Here is a 12,932-nt window from a genome sequence, read left to right as displayed (position 1 = left end):
GCGATTTTTCTGACAGATATCGCGATTTTGATTTTATTTACTTATTCATTCACAATGTACAGTGATATTTACAAACATGACAGAAAATGCCACTATACCATTAGAAATATAAAAGCTATAATTGTAAAAATGGAGGACAGGAAAATGTTTAGTGAGGGAGGCAGCCCTTTTTTAAGTTGTTAAAAATGGTTCAAGAAAGGCAAGACCTACTGTACTACTTGCCATCAAGTATAATTTTGTATATGAAAATGCTTTTTTTTTAAAACCCAAAAATGTTAAATTTTGTACTAATCACCATTTTTTTCTGCACATAAATGTAAAATTATGTCAATAAAAATCTGTCAGTTTAGCAAAGCTAAATTGATTACAAATACAATTTTGAGACCTATTATTGTGTAGCAATCAAAACTCAGTACTCAGTGGCGCAAAATAGTACAAATAACATACAATATGATGAGATTATAAATATTCAACACACGTTTGACATCGAGTTCTTCGTTATGCTGACGTCAGCCGTTGCTGCTAAATAGCTAATGTAGCCGTCATCTTATTTTGTCTCGCTACGTATTGATTGCAATACAACATTTCTGTTCATAGTGGCTGGCTGGTTCTAGTCAAACTTCAGTGAAAAGTCAAGTGCACATCAACGCACTAATTTGGGTCTTTACCGACTGTATTTCACTTCAGCAATTAACATGCTTAGCGCCTTGTTTGTCTCCACGGTGAAAACACCAATTGTTACTTGTCACCACGGAGGAGATGATCTGCATCACGCGGCTTGTTAATGCTGCTATGCATGGACTTACATATTGGACAAATAAAGTCCATGATGCTACGTCGCAAACTATTTTAGGGCCTAGTATTCAAGTAGCCGCAAATATTTCCGGGAATACTGGGGACTGCTGGATGTAGACACAACACTTTTATTTTTTTTAAACTAGTTTGGCGCTGGTTAGTGTGACCTGTTTGCAGTATAATGTCGCTGATGCGTGAGCGTGGGGGAACCCTTAAAAAAAAAACAGAGCTTTGACGATCTCAAAAACCTATGGGGGTGCATGGGCAAGTTATTCTGGGCATGCGTCAAATATTTTTACACAATTAATTATAAACGTACCCATTAGCGCGGTACGTTTGACAGCTCTATTTTATTATATATATATATATATATATATATATATATATAAGTATATGTATGTGTGTGCGTGTGTCCTCCTCCAGTAAAACTAAGATCATTTTGAATTAATCTTTAACACTTAAAGCTACTGTAAAATTAATCCAATTACCGTATTTTCCAGACCATAAGGTGCACCCGTATATAATCCGCAGCAACTATTTTCTGGGGAAAAAAAAACAAAAAAAACAAGCCACACCAGGCTATAAGCCGCAGTTTTATATGTAAAAGTATTATATAAATATAGTTGTTTACTGCATTTACAAAACTATTTTTTAACAGATTGTTAAAACAGCGCCTTTTAACACGGCAACAACTTTGCTAATTAAAACAGTACAAATCCGAGAGAGAGAGAGAGGGGGAAAAAAAATAAATAAATAAAAAAAAAAATAGAGATTTATTTAGCGTATTTTCGATTCAATAGAGCACCCTTACCGGCTAAAGAAAATTCCACAGAAAAGCTGCACCGCTGTATTAGCCGCATGGTTCAAAAATCAAGGAAAAAAGTAGCGTCTTATAGTCGGGAAAATACAGTAGTCATTAAACATATGCTAACTGCACACCAATGTGTTTACTAAATGCACAGGTGGTGTGCCAAACCTGTAAAACTTGGACTATGAAGTTATGCTAACTAACTGCTAACTGTAGTTTTGTTCTAGCTGGCTATACTTCCCGCCCCCTCCAACCATATATGCATACACAAGCCAGGAAATAAGACAAGAAACGACACCCTGCCATACTATAGTGTATTCCATCTTTCAAAAAGAAAGACATGATTCCATAATACTTAACAATATGTTAAAAAAAAGTAGCCAGTTAGGCTTTCTCAGTGTTAATACAATAGACACTCTATAACCGATTTGATGGTGAGCTCTCTTTTCTCTCGCATGCGTGCATACAAGATGGCTACGCATCGTCCCCCCCCATGAAAACAAAAAAAAAAGGGAAAAAAACCTGGAGGGAAAAAAAGCATCTGGTATCTCTTTTTTTTTTTTTTTTTACTTTTTTTTTAACAGGATCTAAAAAAGAAGAAAAAGAAACGCTGTCAAGTATTCTGAGCGGGTGCGAAGGGAGTGGACGCCAGCTGACCAAAGCCCCTTTACAAACGCTGTGTTTGGGGAAAGAAGTAGGAGGGATCGACAGGGTAGGGATGGGACAACGGGATAATAAGCCACAATATGTCAAATACAGCTTTTTAATTAACAATAGTAATTATCTTTCTTTCATTTTTTTCGCAATCATTTCAGACCATGGCTTGTTCAGTCAGAGAGAAAATGGCCGACGAAAAGCACACAAGCACGCGGGAGTGTGTGTGTGTGTGCGTGTGTGTCTGTTGTTGCTTTTCTTCGGAGTTCAGCAGGTCCGTCAGGAGGACATGGAGGAGATGGGGGCGAAGAAAGAAAAAGCAAGGCAGCGTGGGGAACAGAACAGTTGGGGTAAACGGTGGATTGGTGGCGAGTGGAGGTATAAAGTTGGATGCGTGGTGGGCTTGGTTTTTGGGATGGACTGGATTCAGTGTGCCGCGAAGGTGGCCTTTTTCAAGCTAAAGTTGGACCAGTTGATTGACAGCCGCTGACGTGTCTGCCGGGCCGAGTCCAAACAGAACCTAAACACACACATTATTATGAATGATTAATAACAAATAGGGTAGCGGGAGATGCTACACAACAGAACACCCTCTTGAGGAAAGGTTGTCTCCAAATATGCACTGAGGCAACCTTTTGCGAGAAACAAGAAAAAAAATCCCTAGCACCAACCTGACACTTTAACGTTCCCATTGAGATCAATTACACAACAGCGACAGTTTGACTTGGAAAGAAAATCAATAAGTTTCGAATTCCTACAGGAAAAGAAATTGGTCCGAAAACCAAAATGCCATCACGCGATGGATCTCGTTTAACATTCAATGTTACAATGTGGCATTTTAAATTCCGACTCATGCAACGTGAGTAAATGGCTTACCAAGGTAAACATACGCACCTTTTGAAATATTCAACCTCTCGCTCTGTCTCGTCCATCTCAGTGCTGTCCAGATCAATGTCTTTGGGCAGGAACACATCGTCTAAAAACAAAAAACAAACGCGCATATTATTGTTTGTTTTCCAAAACTGTATTGTTATAATACTTTAGACATCAAATTATACTTGAACGAAGACAACATGAATACAGAGGTACTTTAAGTGTTTCATAGGCTTATACGTTACATTTAGCCAGCAACAATACAGCCTCATTTTAAAAAAAGTTTATTGTACGAATTAATCGTAGTAAATAGAAAAACTGCCGGAGGATATCAATTCTACACAAATGTTCTATTAATATTACATGTTTTTTTATTCCATTTCAGTCTCATCCACATCCCGTTGAGGTATAGCAAGTCTGTGAGGCATGGACAGCAAATTAGTTGAGTTCAAAACACGATGAAATCAGGTCCATACATACAATGAATTAGGACTGACACAAACGCTTATTTTGTTTTTGACTAGTCAACAGTAGTCAAGATTGGTCGACTAATCTAATACAACCAAAATTAGTTTACATATTGAATTTAAGGTATGTAGAAATGAATATGACACACTATTCAACTTTGATTTAACATTGTAGCTTGTACCAGCATTTCTGAGAGGTTTATAAATGGTGATGCAATTTCATTTGAAGGCAACACTGTGGCCTTACAATTTTTAGTAATTGTTTAGTGAATTTTAAAATGGAACCAAAACTATACACAAAGCAGATTTGCACTACCACTACAAAACTCTCCATGAATATAAAAAATACTTGAAAACATATTTTTTTTTTAGCTGCAGTGCGCAGTATATTGCAACAAAATTAATTATGCATTTTATTTTTATGTGATGTCAATGAGAGCTTGGCGCAAATACGTTCTGTTACTTTGAGTACTGGTATTTCCCAGTTCATAAATGCTATGTTCCGTTAGCGAGAGAGTGCGTTGTGAGATCTTTCTCCTCCGATGTCAAACATGGACAAACGCACAGTGTTTTGGTAGCACATGGACTCAACATGAGGCTGTCACTGTTCTGCTGGTATTTATTGTTTGTCTTTTAGTTTGTGTTGTAATTTCCTGCTAATTCATATTACACCATATGGAAAGCGCTTTGTTACGGCTCCAGCTGTTGTGAAATGCGCTATATAAATAAAGTTGCATTGTATTGTTATTAAACGTGAGCTCATTGACTAATGCCTCCACAATCCAGACGCTACAATATGTTAGCGTACCATAAAGGACATCATGTTGCTGTTACAAAGTTACACCAAAGAGACCCCGTAAACTGTGTATGTGTGTGAGCTAACTTCTGCTCGCCTTCAGACACGAACGAACGTGTCATAAGTGAAATCAGGCATCAGCCACAATGTGCTTCCCTTCTTGATGATCGAGCATCACCGTCGTGCTGCCGTGTAAGCACCATTCTTTTCGTCAACGATGCCGAAAATATCTAGTCAACGATGACGAAACGCCCCTTTTTCTCATGACAATACCTTGACGACTAGCTAAACGTGAAAAAAAAAAAAAAAAAAAAATATATATATATATATATATATATAAAAGTAATCTTGCACGCCAATCGATGATGGACAGGTGGGCGGGGCGACTAGGTGAAGAGGTGGATGGTGCCGTCTGCACTGGATGAAAAGACCCAAGGCTGCGTGGGGTGACCATGGCAACAGTGACACTCGATAGGCTACTTTGTTGTGATAATAGCAAGCCGTTAAAAGTAAAGAAGACGTTTGATAGAGTTTGCACTTGTGCTACTGTACTATAGAACAAGTCTACTACAAGTCTATGTTGTTAAGACGTTTTTATTTTATGTTGCTTTAAGTGAAATAAAAGCCACATTAGTTGCAAATTAAAACGTTTTGGTTCTCGGCTTATTTTGGAGCTATGAGCATTGATTGCACTGTTACCACTTTAACTGTTTGTAATGCATAATCCTTAGTAGTTGCTCAGAAAGTCTTTGCTATGGGGTGGAAACCTTGGATGCCTATCTTTAACTAAAACAGACTAAAACCTTTTTGAGTTTTCGTCGAATAAATTTCTGAAAACTAGACCAAAACTTTTTTTTTTGCGTTTCCGTTGACAGAAACTAGCACAAATAGGAATGACAAATGTGACGGAAACTAGTAAGCATTTTGGTCCAAATGACTAGGACTAATTATAAAAAGCCTGCAAAGAACAACACTGCATGGAAAGAAGGTTTGCATCTTAAGTATTTGTGGGTGAAATGTGCCTTAACATTAGGACTCTGTTGCTAACACCAGGTAGCTAGCCATGACACGCCTAAAATGAGACAGGCATACAGCCAGCGGGGAAAAGCGCGAGACGAGGCTGTTTCAAGACAAAAGCAATGCGCCAGATGAATGAATATATAAATCAACGACTTGTGAACTACTTAAATTAATTAGTGATTTGGATTGTCAACTTCGTTGTGAGTAGTCGACTAATCTTGGCAGCCCAACAATGAATGAACTGGACTTGCTTCTATAGTTATGGCTCTTCCTCATCCGTTTAGGCAGCAAAGGGTTGGAAATTTACTAACATTTCCTTGATCAATAAATGGAGACAATTTACACTAAAATTAAAAGTAATTCTTAATAAAATGTTTTCATTAATTCACCCTCATGACAGAGTAAACCTAACTGAGATGAAAATCCTCCATTATTAGTTTAAACTTAATATGTGGAGTATCTGTCAAGTGCAAGGTTAAAGAAAAAAAAAGGTCTGGAAGTAGTGTGTAATAAAGCAAACTACAACTGTCACTCAAGTGAACTTCCATACTCTATTGCTGCGGATGTATAACAAAACCGAAATAAATTTTAAATGAACCCCGAAAGATCATGCATGACATCGACACAGGTGAACATGAGGAACACTTTCATTATAATTATGGTTAGAAGGTGTTTCAGTTAGGTTTCGTTTATTTAAAATCAATTTTGTGATTGAAAACGTTTTTTCAATTTTAGTTTGTCATTTTGTTAGTTTTCATTAACTATAATAACGGATGATGATAATAATGGAATTCATCAATCAAGCGATGGATTATTATGTGCATGCCTGTAGGGAATAGATGGACACCAACCTATGGAGGTGTTCATCTTGTCCCCCTTCTTCTTCTTGTTCTTCTTGGCTTTGCCCTTGGGTTGGGGAGACTCTGCGCTGGGGGGTTTACCGTTCTGCTCCGTGTGTTCTGACTGGCAGGGAGGAGGAAGATGGGGGTGAAGATGAGGAGGCGGTGAGGGTGAGGGGTTGGACGCGGGCGGGGTCCGTCGTAGGTCTTCCTTCAGTTGCCTTTTCCCACCGGCACTGCCGTTGTTACTCCTGGTTTCCGAGGGAGGGGCGGGCGCCTCGACGGGCCTGGTGCGTGTTGCTTTGGTCTCTGCGGGGTTGATGCCGGCGTTGGCTTCCGGATCCTTCTTGACGGGAGCGTGCTCGCATGCCGTGAGCTTGGTCGCGGGCTTGGCTTTGACTTTCACGTCGGCGTTGTGGTTGTGGAGGTGCAAGAATCCCCGCTCACCGTGCTGGCCATTGGGTCGGGCTTCCGGCTGGAGGTCCTTGGAGCAGATGAGGCTCTGGAGTAGCTGTGACTTACCGTTGCTCAGGTGATCCAGCACATTCTGGGCTGTCTGCTTGAGGGGCTGCGGGATGTTGTTTGGCGTTGGCGTTGTGTTATCCTTCGCTTTGTCCTTCTTCTTCTTTTTGGCAGTGCAGTGCTCCTGCAGCCGGAGGAGCTCGTGCTGGAGCGCTGCCTCTTCCTCCTCCTGCCGCCTGCGTTGCTCCTCCTGCTGCGCCTCGGCCTCTTGCCGGGCCTTTACCTCCATCTTCTTCTGTTTATGGCGAGCTCGCTTGGCCGCTTTGGAGCTGGACGCCGGCTTGCTGTCGGCACTGTTGATGAACTGTAGCAGGTCTTCCACCCGCCGGTGGTCCTCCACGCCACCGCTCGTGCCGTCTCGCTCAGGCACCGGCTGCTGCTCCTCTCGCTTAGGCTGCTCCTCCTTGCGCTTGGTCAGGCGCAGACGCAGCTTCTCACGCATTTCGGCATAGTTGCGGCTGGTTGGTGCCGCCGGAGGCTGCAAGGAAGAGGCGGAGAAGAAAAAGTGTAAATGGAACAATTTGACGCTTGGATGGACAGATATGCGTGCCATCTTTGTGTAGAGGATCAATGTTTTTTTTTATGATCCTCAAGAGACTTCTTTGCCATGAGGAGCCTGTAAACATCCCGGATGTTGTGAGCGTATGAGCCTGCACTTCCCAGTTCCAGAGGAATTGCGAGACTTCTTGACATGTTTTTTGAGCCTGTGCGAGGAGAATGGTAGCGGAATAAATAGTTGGAAACGAAACTTATTACCTCGTGTTTTTGCCATTTACATGGTATACATGGTAGCAGACGATGGTTTCCAACTATAGAGAACCGCCGAAATTCGACGAAGCCAGACCATACGAGTGCTGGAAAAATGAAGTTAGCATTTGGAGACTTGTTACGGACTTGGACAACAAGAAGCAGGCACTTGCGGTGGCACTGGGCCTCAAAGGAAGAGCCAGAGCGACTGCTTTGGAAATATTCGCAGACAATCTAAATCAAGATAATGGTATGTAAACACTTCTCGCTAAATTGGACACAGTGTTCTTGAGAGAAGAAAAAGACCGTGCTTTCGTATTTTGACTCGATAGCAAAAGACAGTGCTGCGTCCATGTCGGACTACATAATAGACTTTGTGCAAAGATACAACCGGATGAAAGAGTAGAACATGACCCTGCCTGACGCCGTGTTAGAGTTTAAACTACTGGATATGGCGTGTCTCAAGGAGAACACTAGACAGCTTGCACTCAGGGCGTGCACGGACTTGACATTTCCATTGATAAATCAGCATTGAAAAGGATTTTCGGTGGGAAAAAAGATCACTGGAGCTAGCACCGGCAGCGAGATGAAGGATACCGCCTTTTTCGCAGATCAAAAGCAAAGAGTATCAGCTCCTTCATTCATTCGTGGATACGTATCCACGGTGCCCGCAAACGGATTTTCACGGAAAACGGTGGAGAGTTCAATAATGAGGTGATTTGATACACGGCGGAGAAAACTACAGCAGGATACAATCCCTGGTGCAACGGACTCTTAGAACGACACAATATGACACTGACTGGGACCCTTTTGAAAGTAAAAAAGTGTGGCTGCTTCAGACTGGGCTCTTTCTGGTGGTGGATTTCTGCAAGTGTCGACCCTCTCCACCTGCACCAGTGAATATCCAGGGAACAGACGTTGAGAGGGTCTCAACTTGGTGTCCACACTGGATGAACGTTATAGCCCAGGATCTTGAGGCCTGCAATGAGATCCTGGCACAGGCTCAACACCTTGCCCACAATAGACCCAGATGGAGAGACCAGGTTGCCACGGTTGGCTCGAAGCGCTCTGTGCAAGAGGACTAAAGAAGAAAAGAAGAATTTCCAGAATACGTCACACTTGACTTGAAACTTGGATTCAGGTGCGACTTGTATGAATTAAAACCAGAGGACGCCATCCAAACTCTATGTTTCCTAATCGTCTTGACTTCATTTTGTGGTTGGCAAAAACATTACTGCTGGTGGCCAGAAGGTGACAATAAAGCACCATACGTATTTTCCGACCGCCAAAAGAAAGTGGAAGAATAAATGAAATAGAAAGAATAAATAGAAATAATCACGCATGACGGCTCATGGCTAGCATGAAAAAGAAGGTGGTGGTAATATTCTTGATTTAGAAACACAATGATCAAGATTTTTGCAGATTTAGTAGTTGGCCGTGGCACGCTAATTGCCCATTATGCACAGCGAGTATTAACTCTACGGTGTAGGTTTGTTTTGCAACGAAAATGCTATTATTTATAGTTGCGGCGGGGCGCGAATTGTTTTCTTCTTGCTAGATGGAACGTAAGCGAAAATAATTGAGCAGCACTGCATTAACGGAACCACTCATGCTCACAAGGGTCTCGGGCATGCTGGAGTCTATCCCAGCCGTCTCAGGGCAGTAGGCTGGGTTACACCCTGTACTGGTTGCCAGCCAATTGCAGATAATTTAACCCATCATTCCTAACTATTAATACAAAAACAAGGGCAGAATTGGCATTGACGGCAAAAAATTATCCCGTAAACTACTTGCGTCGCTGATTAAAGATTTAGCAAACATTTGTAGAAAGTCCTATTAAAATAATCATTAGTTGCAACCTTGGATAGATGTTTATGTTCATGGAGGTGACTGGACAGCCGTTGAGACAAACGTGAAACGTGAAAAGACGGGCAGTGTTTTTAACAATGGGTGGATGTTTAGGAACAAATGTATGTTTGTCGGGCTTTCTCACCCCGCCGTGCCCGAAAAATTCGCAGTAGCAGCAGTCACAGTATTTTCCTTCCTTCTGGTTGGTTGAGGTGGAGGTGGAAGAGCTGTGTTCCGAGCAGCTGTCCTCATCCTGGCTCTCCTCACCGTCGTAGGGCGGATGCTCGTACGCTCTGTTTCCCTCGCATCGGTGCCCCTCGCATTCGGGATCACTGAGCGGTGGATGGGGCAAAACGACAAACATTTAGCATTCAGGCACCTCGAACTCCGACTAAAAGCGCTATGTAGACCAACCTGCAGACGCTGGGTGGGGCACTGAGCGGACCGTCTGACGAGGAGATGGCCGGCTCAGCCGGCGGGAGGCACAGACCGGGATGGACCTCCCCCAGGTCTGGCGCTGGGGAGGCCATTTTGGGGAAGGGCTGCGGCACCATGCCGGGGAGGTGCGTGGCGGTGGCCGGCGGAAGGGGAGGACCGGAGAACGGTGGGAGGGGGCTCAACACGGTGGGGTTGCTTCGGGGGGGGCCTGGGGGGATTTGCCTGTGGTCCTCTTTACCCAAACTGTGAAATACGTCATCTGGGCAAAGAAAATGACATGAACTCTTTAGGGAAACAGAATTACATTCACATAGCAAAACTTCCATGGCGTCTAATATCGCTCTAACTTTTGACGCATGGACTACAACTCTTGACCCCTAAGCCGCAACTCACATGATTCAATTGTTGATCAAATAAGTACAGCCCATGTTTCAAGAACTAGAGTCCTTTTGATTTTAAATGATTGAGAAAGCACTGGGATTATTTTCTAAAGCAACACACATAATTTGACGTATTACCCTGCAATAAATGGAAATTAAAGGCCTCATTCCAATGGACAGCTCCCCGTCTACAGTTAAATAAACACTGTCATGGCCACTTTTAAAAACAAAAAAAACAAAAACTAGAATTGCAACAATGAAATCAGCAACTAATTGCTCATGAAATGAAGCGATTATTTATGGCAATCAATCATTTCCAAGACCTAGTTCAGTTTAAAACTGTCTGAATCCTTCGAATTTCAGCCTCACAAGAGTAAATATTCTCAGATTTCTGCAGATCGCCATAAAAGCAGACTACATATCCACGTGTTTTCAAAATTAGACTTTTGCAAACATCTGCTCTTACTTTGGAAGACAACATTTTTGGCAATTTCCTGATGGTTCTGTTACGCACGTAACCTGTGACTGAACCATAATTAATTACATTTGTGCATGATATGCACTGCCAATTTGAAATTGAGTTCTGTGAATAGAGGGATGGAAATAAAAACTTTTAAAAAAGTCTGATTCATTGATTAATTTGTAAAATAATTGACAGTTTATTCCATTATCAAAATAACCATTGATTTTTTTTTTTTAAATCTTTGACATGTTCGTGGCCCCGCATATAGTTTCATAAATTTTTTTTAAAACCCATCTCACAAAAAATGCTGTCACTTTTCCACAATGTCCTTTAAGGTGGAAATGTTTCACCACAGAGTACACCACATTTGTGTCATCATTGTTTGACTGCTTCTTTCCAAGGTGGTAACCATGACGCATGATTTAGTACTGTACAGCAACAGTCGGGGGGAGAGTGTTAATATAATGGTGTGAAAGGTTACTGGGTTTGACAGGCTTCTTGTTGGCAGAGACAAAAACCTCAAATGTCAGGCAAACACTGTCCAAGTGCCGTCTATCCTGTTACATCACACATCCGAACTATATAGGCAACTCAATTAAAGTCAGGCGTTTGGGTGAAATTTCAGAATGAGTCTAAAACGCCTTTTCGGGTGGACTTAATTTGACCTTCTCAAACCTTTTGAACACACAGTAAAATGCTTAGTTTTTGTCCAACTTGATGAGGATGAAGATCCAATAAAATTCACAGTTTAGGGACCAACTGAAATTTTACCCGAAAACCCAAGTTCCAAAACAATTTTGGAGTAACCTCTATTTGCATAAGTGCGAACCTAGTCTCAGATTACCTAAGGAGGTTTTAGATGCTAGGTGGATAGGTGGGTTATTACTTGACTGGACAGTGGTGGCGGTGCACGACACGGACGCCGACGTCGCCATGGTCACCCGGTTGGTCTCCATGAAGGCATCTTGGAAGTTGTACAGACACTTCTTCTTGGCGCCACTTTTTTTCTGCTCACGGGCCTCAGACGACGAACACGAGGATAGGGACGAGGACGACGACGAGGAAGGGTGGGGAGCAGGGGTGGCAGGAAGCAAGGGGTGGTGGTGGTCCGCATGTGGGCCGGCAGGCGTTGGCGGGAGAGGGGCATCGGCGAGGGGAGGGTCCAGTATTTCCCCTGGGAAAGACAGAAAGCATTTGTTGAGGCAAGACAAAGTTAGCTCTGAAGATATGTGTATGGGTCTTTTTTGTTTGGGGAACCATTTTGTATCTGGGGTTTGTTTGCATTGGATTGTAATGGTCAGTGGTGGGGCATTTGGGGCTTTTCATTAGTTTACTTGTCGTAGGTTAAAAGACACTTTGGGCAGTCAGAAGCTGTTTTGAATCCTGGGTCCATTTTCATTGCATCTCTGAGTATCTGTTGGGACCAATTTGGTGTCTTTTTCTTGGGTCAATGCTAGTGAGTCGGTTGGCATTTTGGGTCTGAGTGGGGTCACTAAATGTCTGTTGGTGTTGTTTTGGGTTCAAGATTGTCAGGTGGGAGCCATTTTGTGTCTGGGGGTCTGTTTTGTCAGGTCGCAGGCTTTATGTCAAGAGCGACTGTTTCTAAGGTCCGTTTTCATTGGGCCGCTAACGTGTACATCATTTCGAAAGTGTAATTTGAAAAAGAAAAATGCAAGCAGATTTTAGAATGATCAAAGGGTCACTCAGAGTGTGGCCCACGGACCAACAGTTGACCATCCCTGTCAGAGAAGAAAGCAGGGAGGCTTGGTCATTATATTTGGGTGTGACATGGCATTGGACAGAGTGACAGTCATGGACAACAGCAGACAATACCGCCACCTGCTGGCCAAAGGAGTTCACTTGCCTTGTGAGTGCCTCACCTTGTAGCAACTCTGGCAGCAGCACTTGACTGATTGATTGATCCAAGCTCTTCATCACAGCGGCATCCCACAGGCTTTCAAAGTTGAGGGAGAGGCACTGCAGCGAGCTATTCCAGTCGCCCGCACCACCTCCACCACCGTTGCTGCCACCACCATCGCCCTCACCGCCAGTGCCACCACCACCACCACCACCGAAGCTGTTCTGGTACACATGCTCGGGTAGCGTGGCGCTGAAGGCAGGCTGTTTGGCTGCTGAGTGGTTGGCCGTGAGGTTGGGAGGCAAAGGCTTGGAGAGGAGAAACAGAAGACCAGTTAGTAGGTTGGGAATATTTGGGACAATACTAGTAATACTATTGTGACTCTGGTCACAAGGCATTTCTCCCTAACTTTCACCTTATTGTG

At 42.9% G+C, this 12,932-nt stretch overlaps 1 protein-coding gene across 2 annotated transcripts in view; it reads right to left on the bottom strand.

Annotated features, from left to right (window-relative positions):
• Positions 1–1,903: 1,903 nt before the first annotated feature.
• fam193a (family with sequence similarity 193 member A) overlaps positions 1,904–12,932 on the bottom strand; it is a 27,737-nt gene continuing 16,708 nt past the window's right edge. Inside the window, exons 15-22 of one of the 2 annotated variants that reach the window (XM_088303145.1) lie at positions 12,924–12,932; positions 12,531–12,816; positions 11,495–11,824; positions 9,784–10,066; positions 9,515–9,701; positions 6,265–7,252; positions 3,152–3,233; positions 1,904–2,777 (exon numbers count right to left, since the gene is read on the bottom strand). The exon at positions 12,924–12,932 is cut by the window's right edge and continues 288 nt beyond it. In XM_088303145.1, coding sequence (XP_088159271.1) covers positions 2,684–2,777; positions 3,152–3,233; positions 6,265–7,252; positions 9,515–9,701; positions 9,784–10,066; positions 11,495–11,824; positions 12,531–12,816; positions 12,924–12,932 — 2,259 coding nt within the window. In that variant the 3' untranslated portion in view covers positions 1,904–2,683. The remainder of the gene's footprint in view (positions 2,778–3,151; positions 3,234–6,264; positions 7,253–9,514; positions 9,702–9,783; positions 10,067–11,494; positions 11,825–12,530; positions 12,817–12,923) is intronic. The other variant, XM_088303146.1, reaches the window with a different exon arrangement.

This window comes from Idiotropiscis lumnitzeri, chromosome 8 (assembly GCF_059441095.1).
Source record: "Idiotropiscis lumnitzeri isolate Australia: NSW breed Sydney's pygmy pipehorse chromosome 8, RoL_Ilum_1.0, whole genome shotgun sequence".
In the NCBI taxonomy this organism is placed as follows: Eukaryota; Metazoa; Chordata; class Actinopteri; order Syngnathiformes; family Syngnathidae; genus Idiotropiscis; species Idiotropiscis lumnitzeri.
Note: the sequence above shows the minus strand (reverse complement) of the source record. Positions and strands in the feature narration are given on the sequence as shown.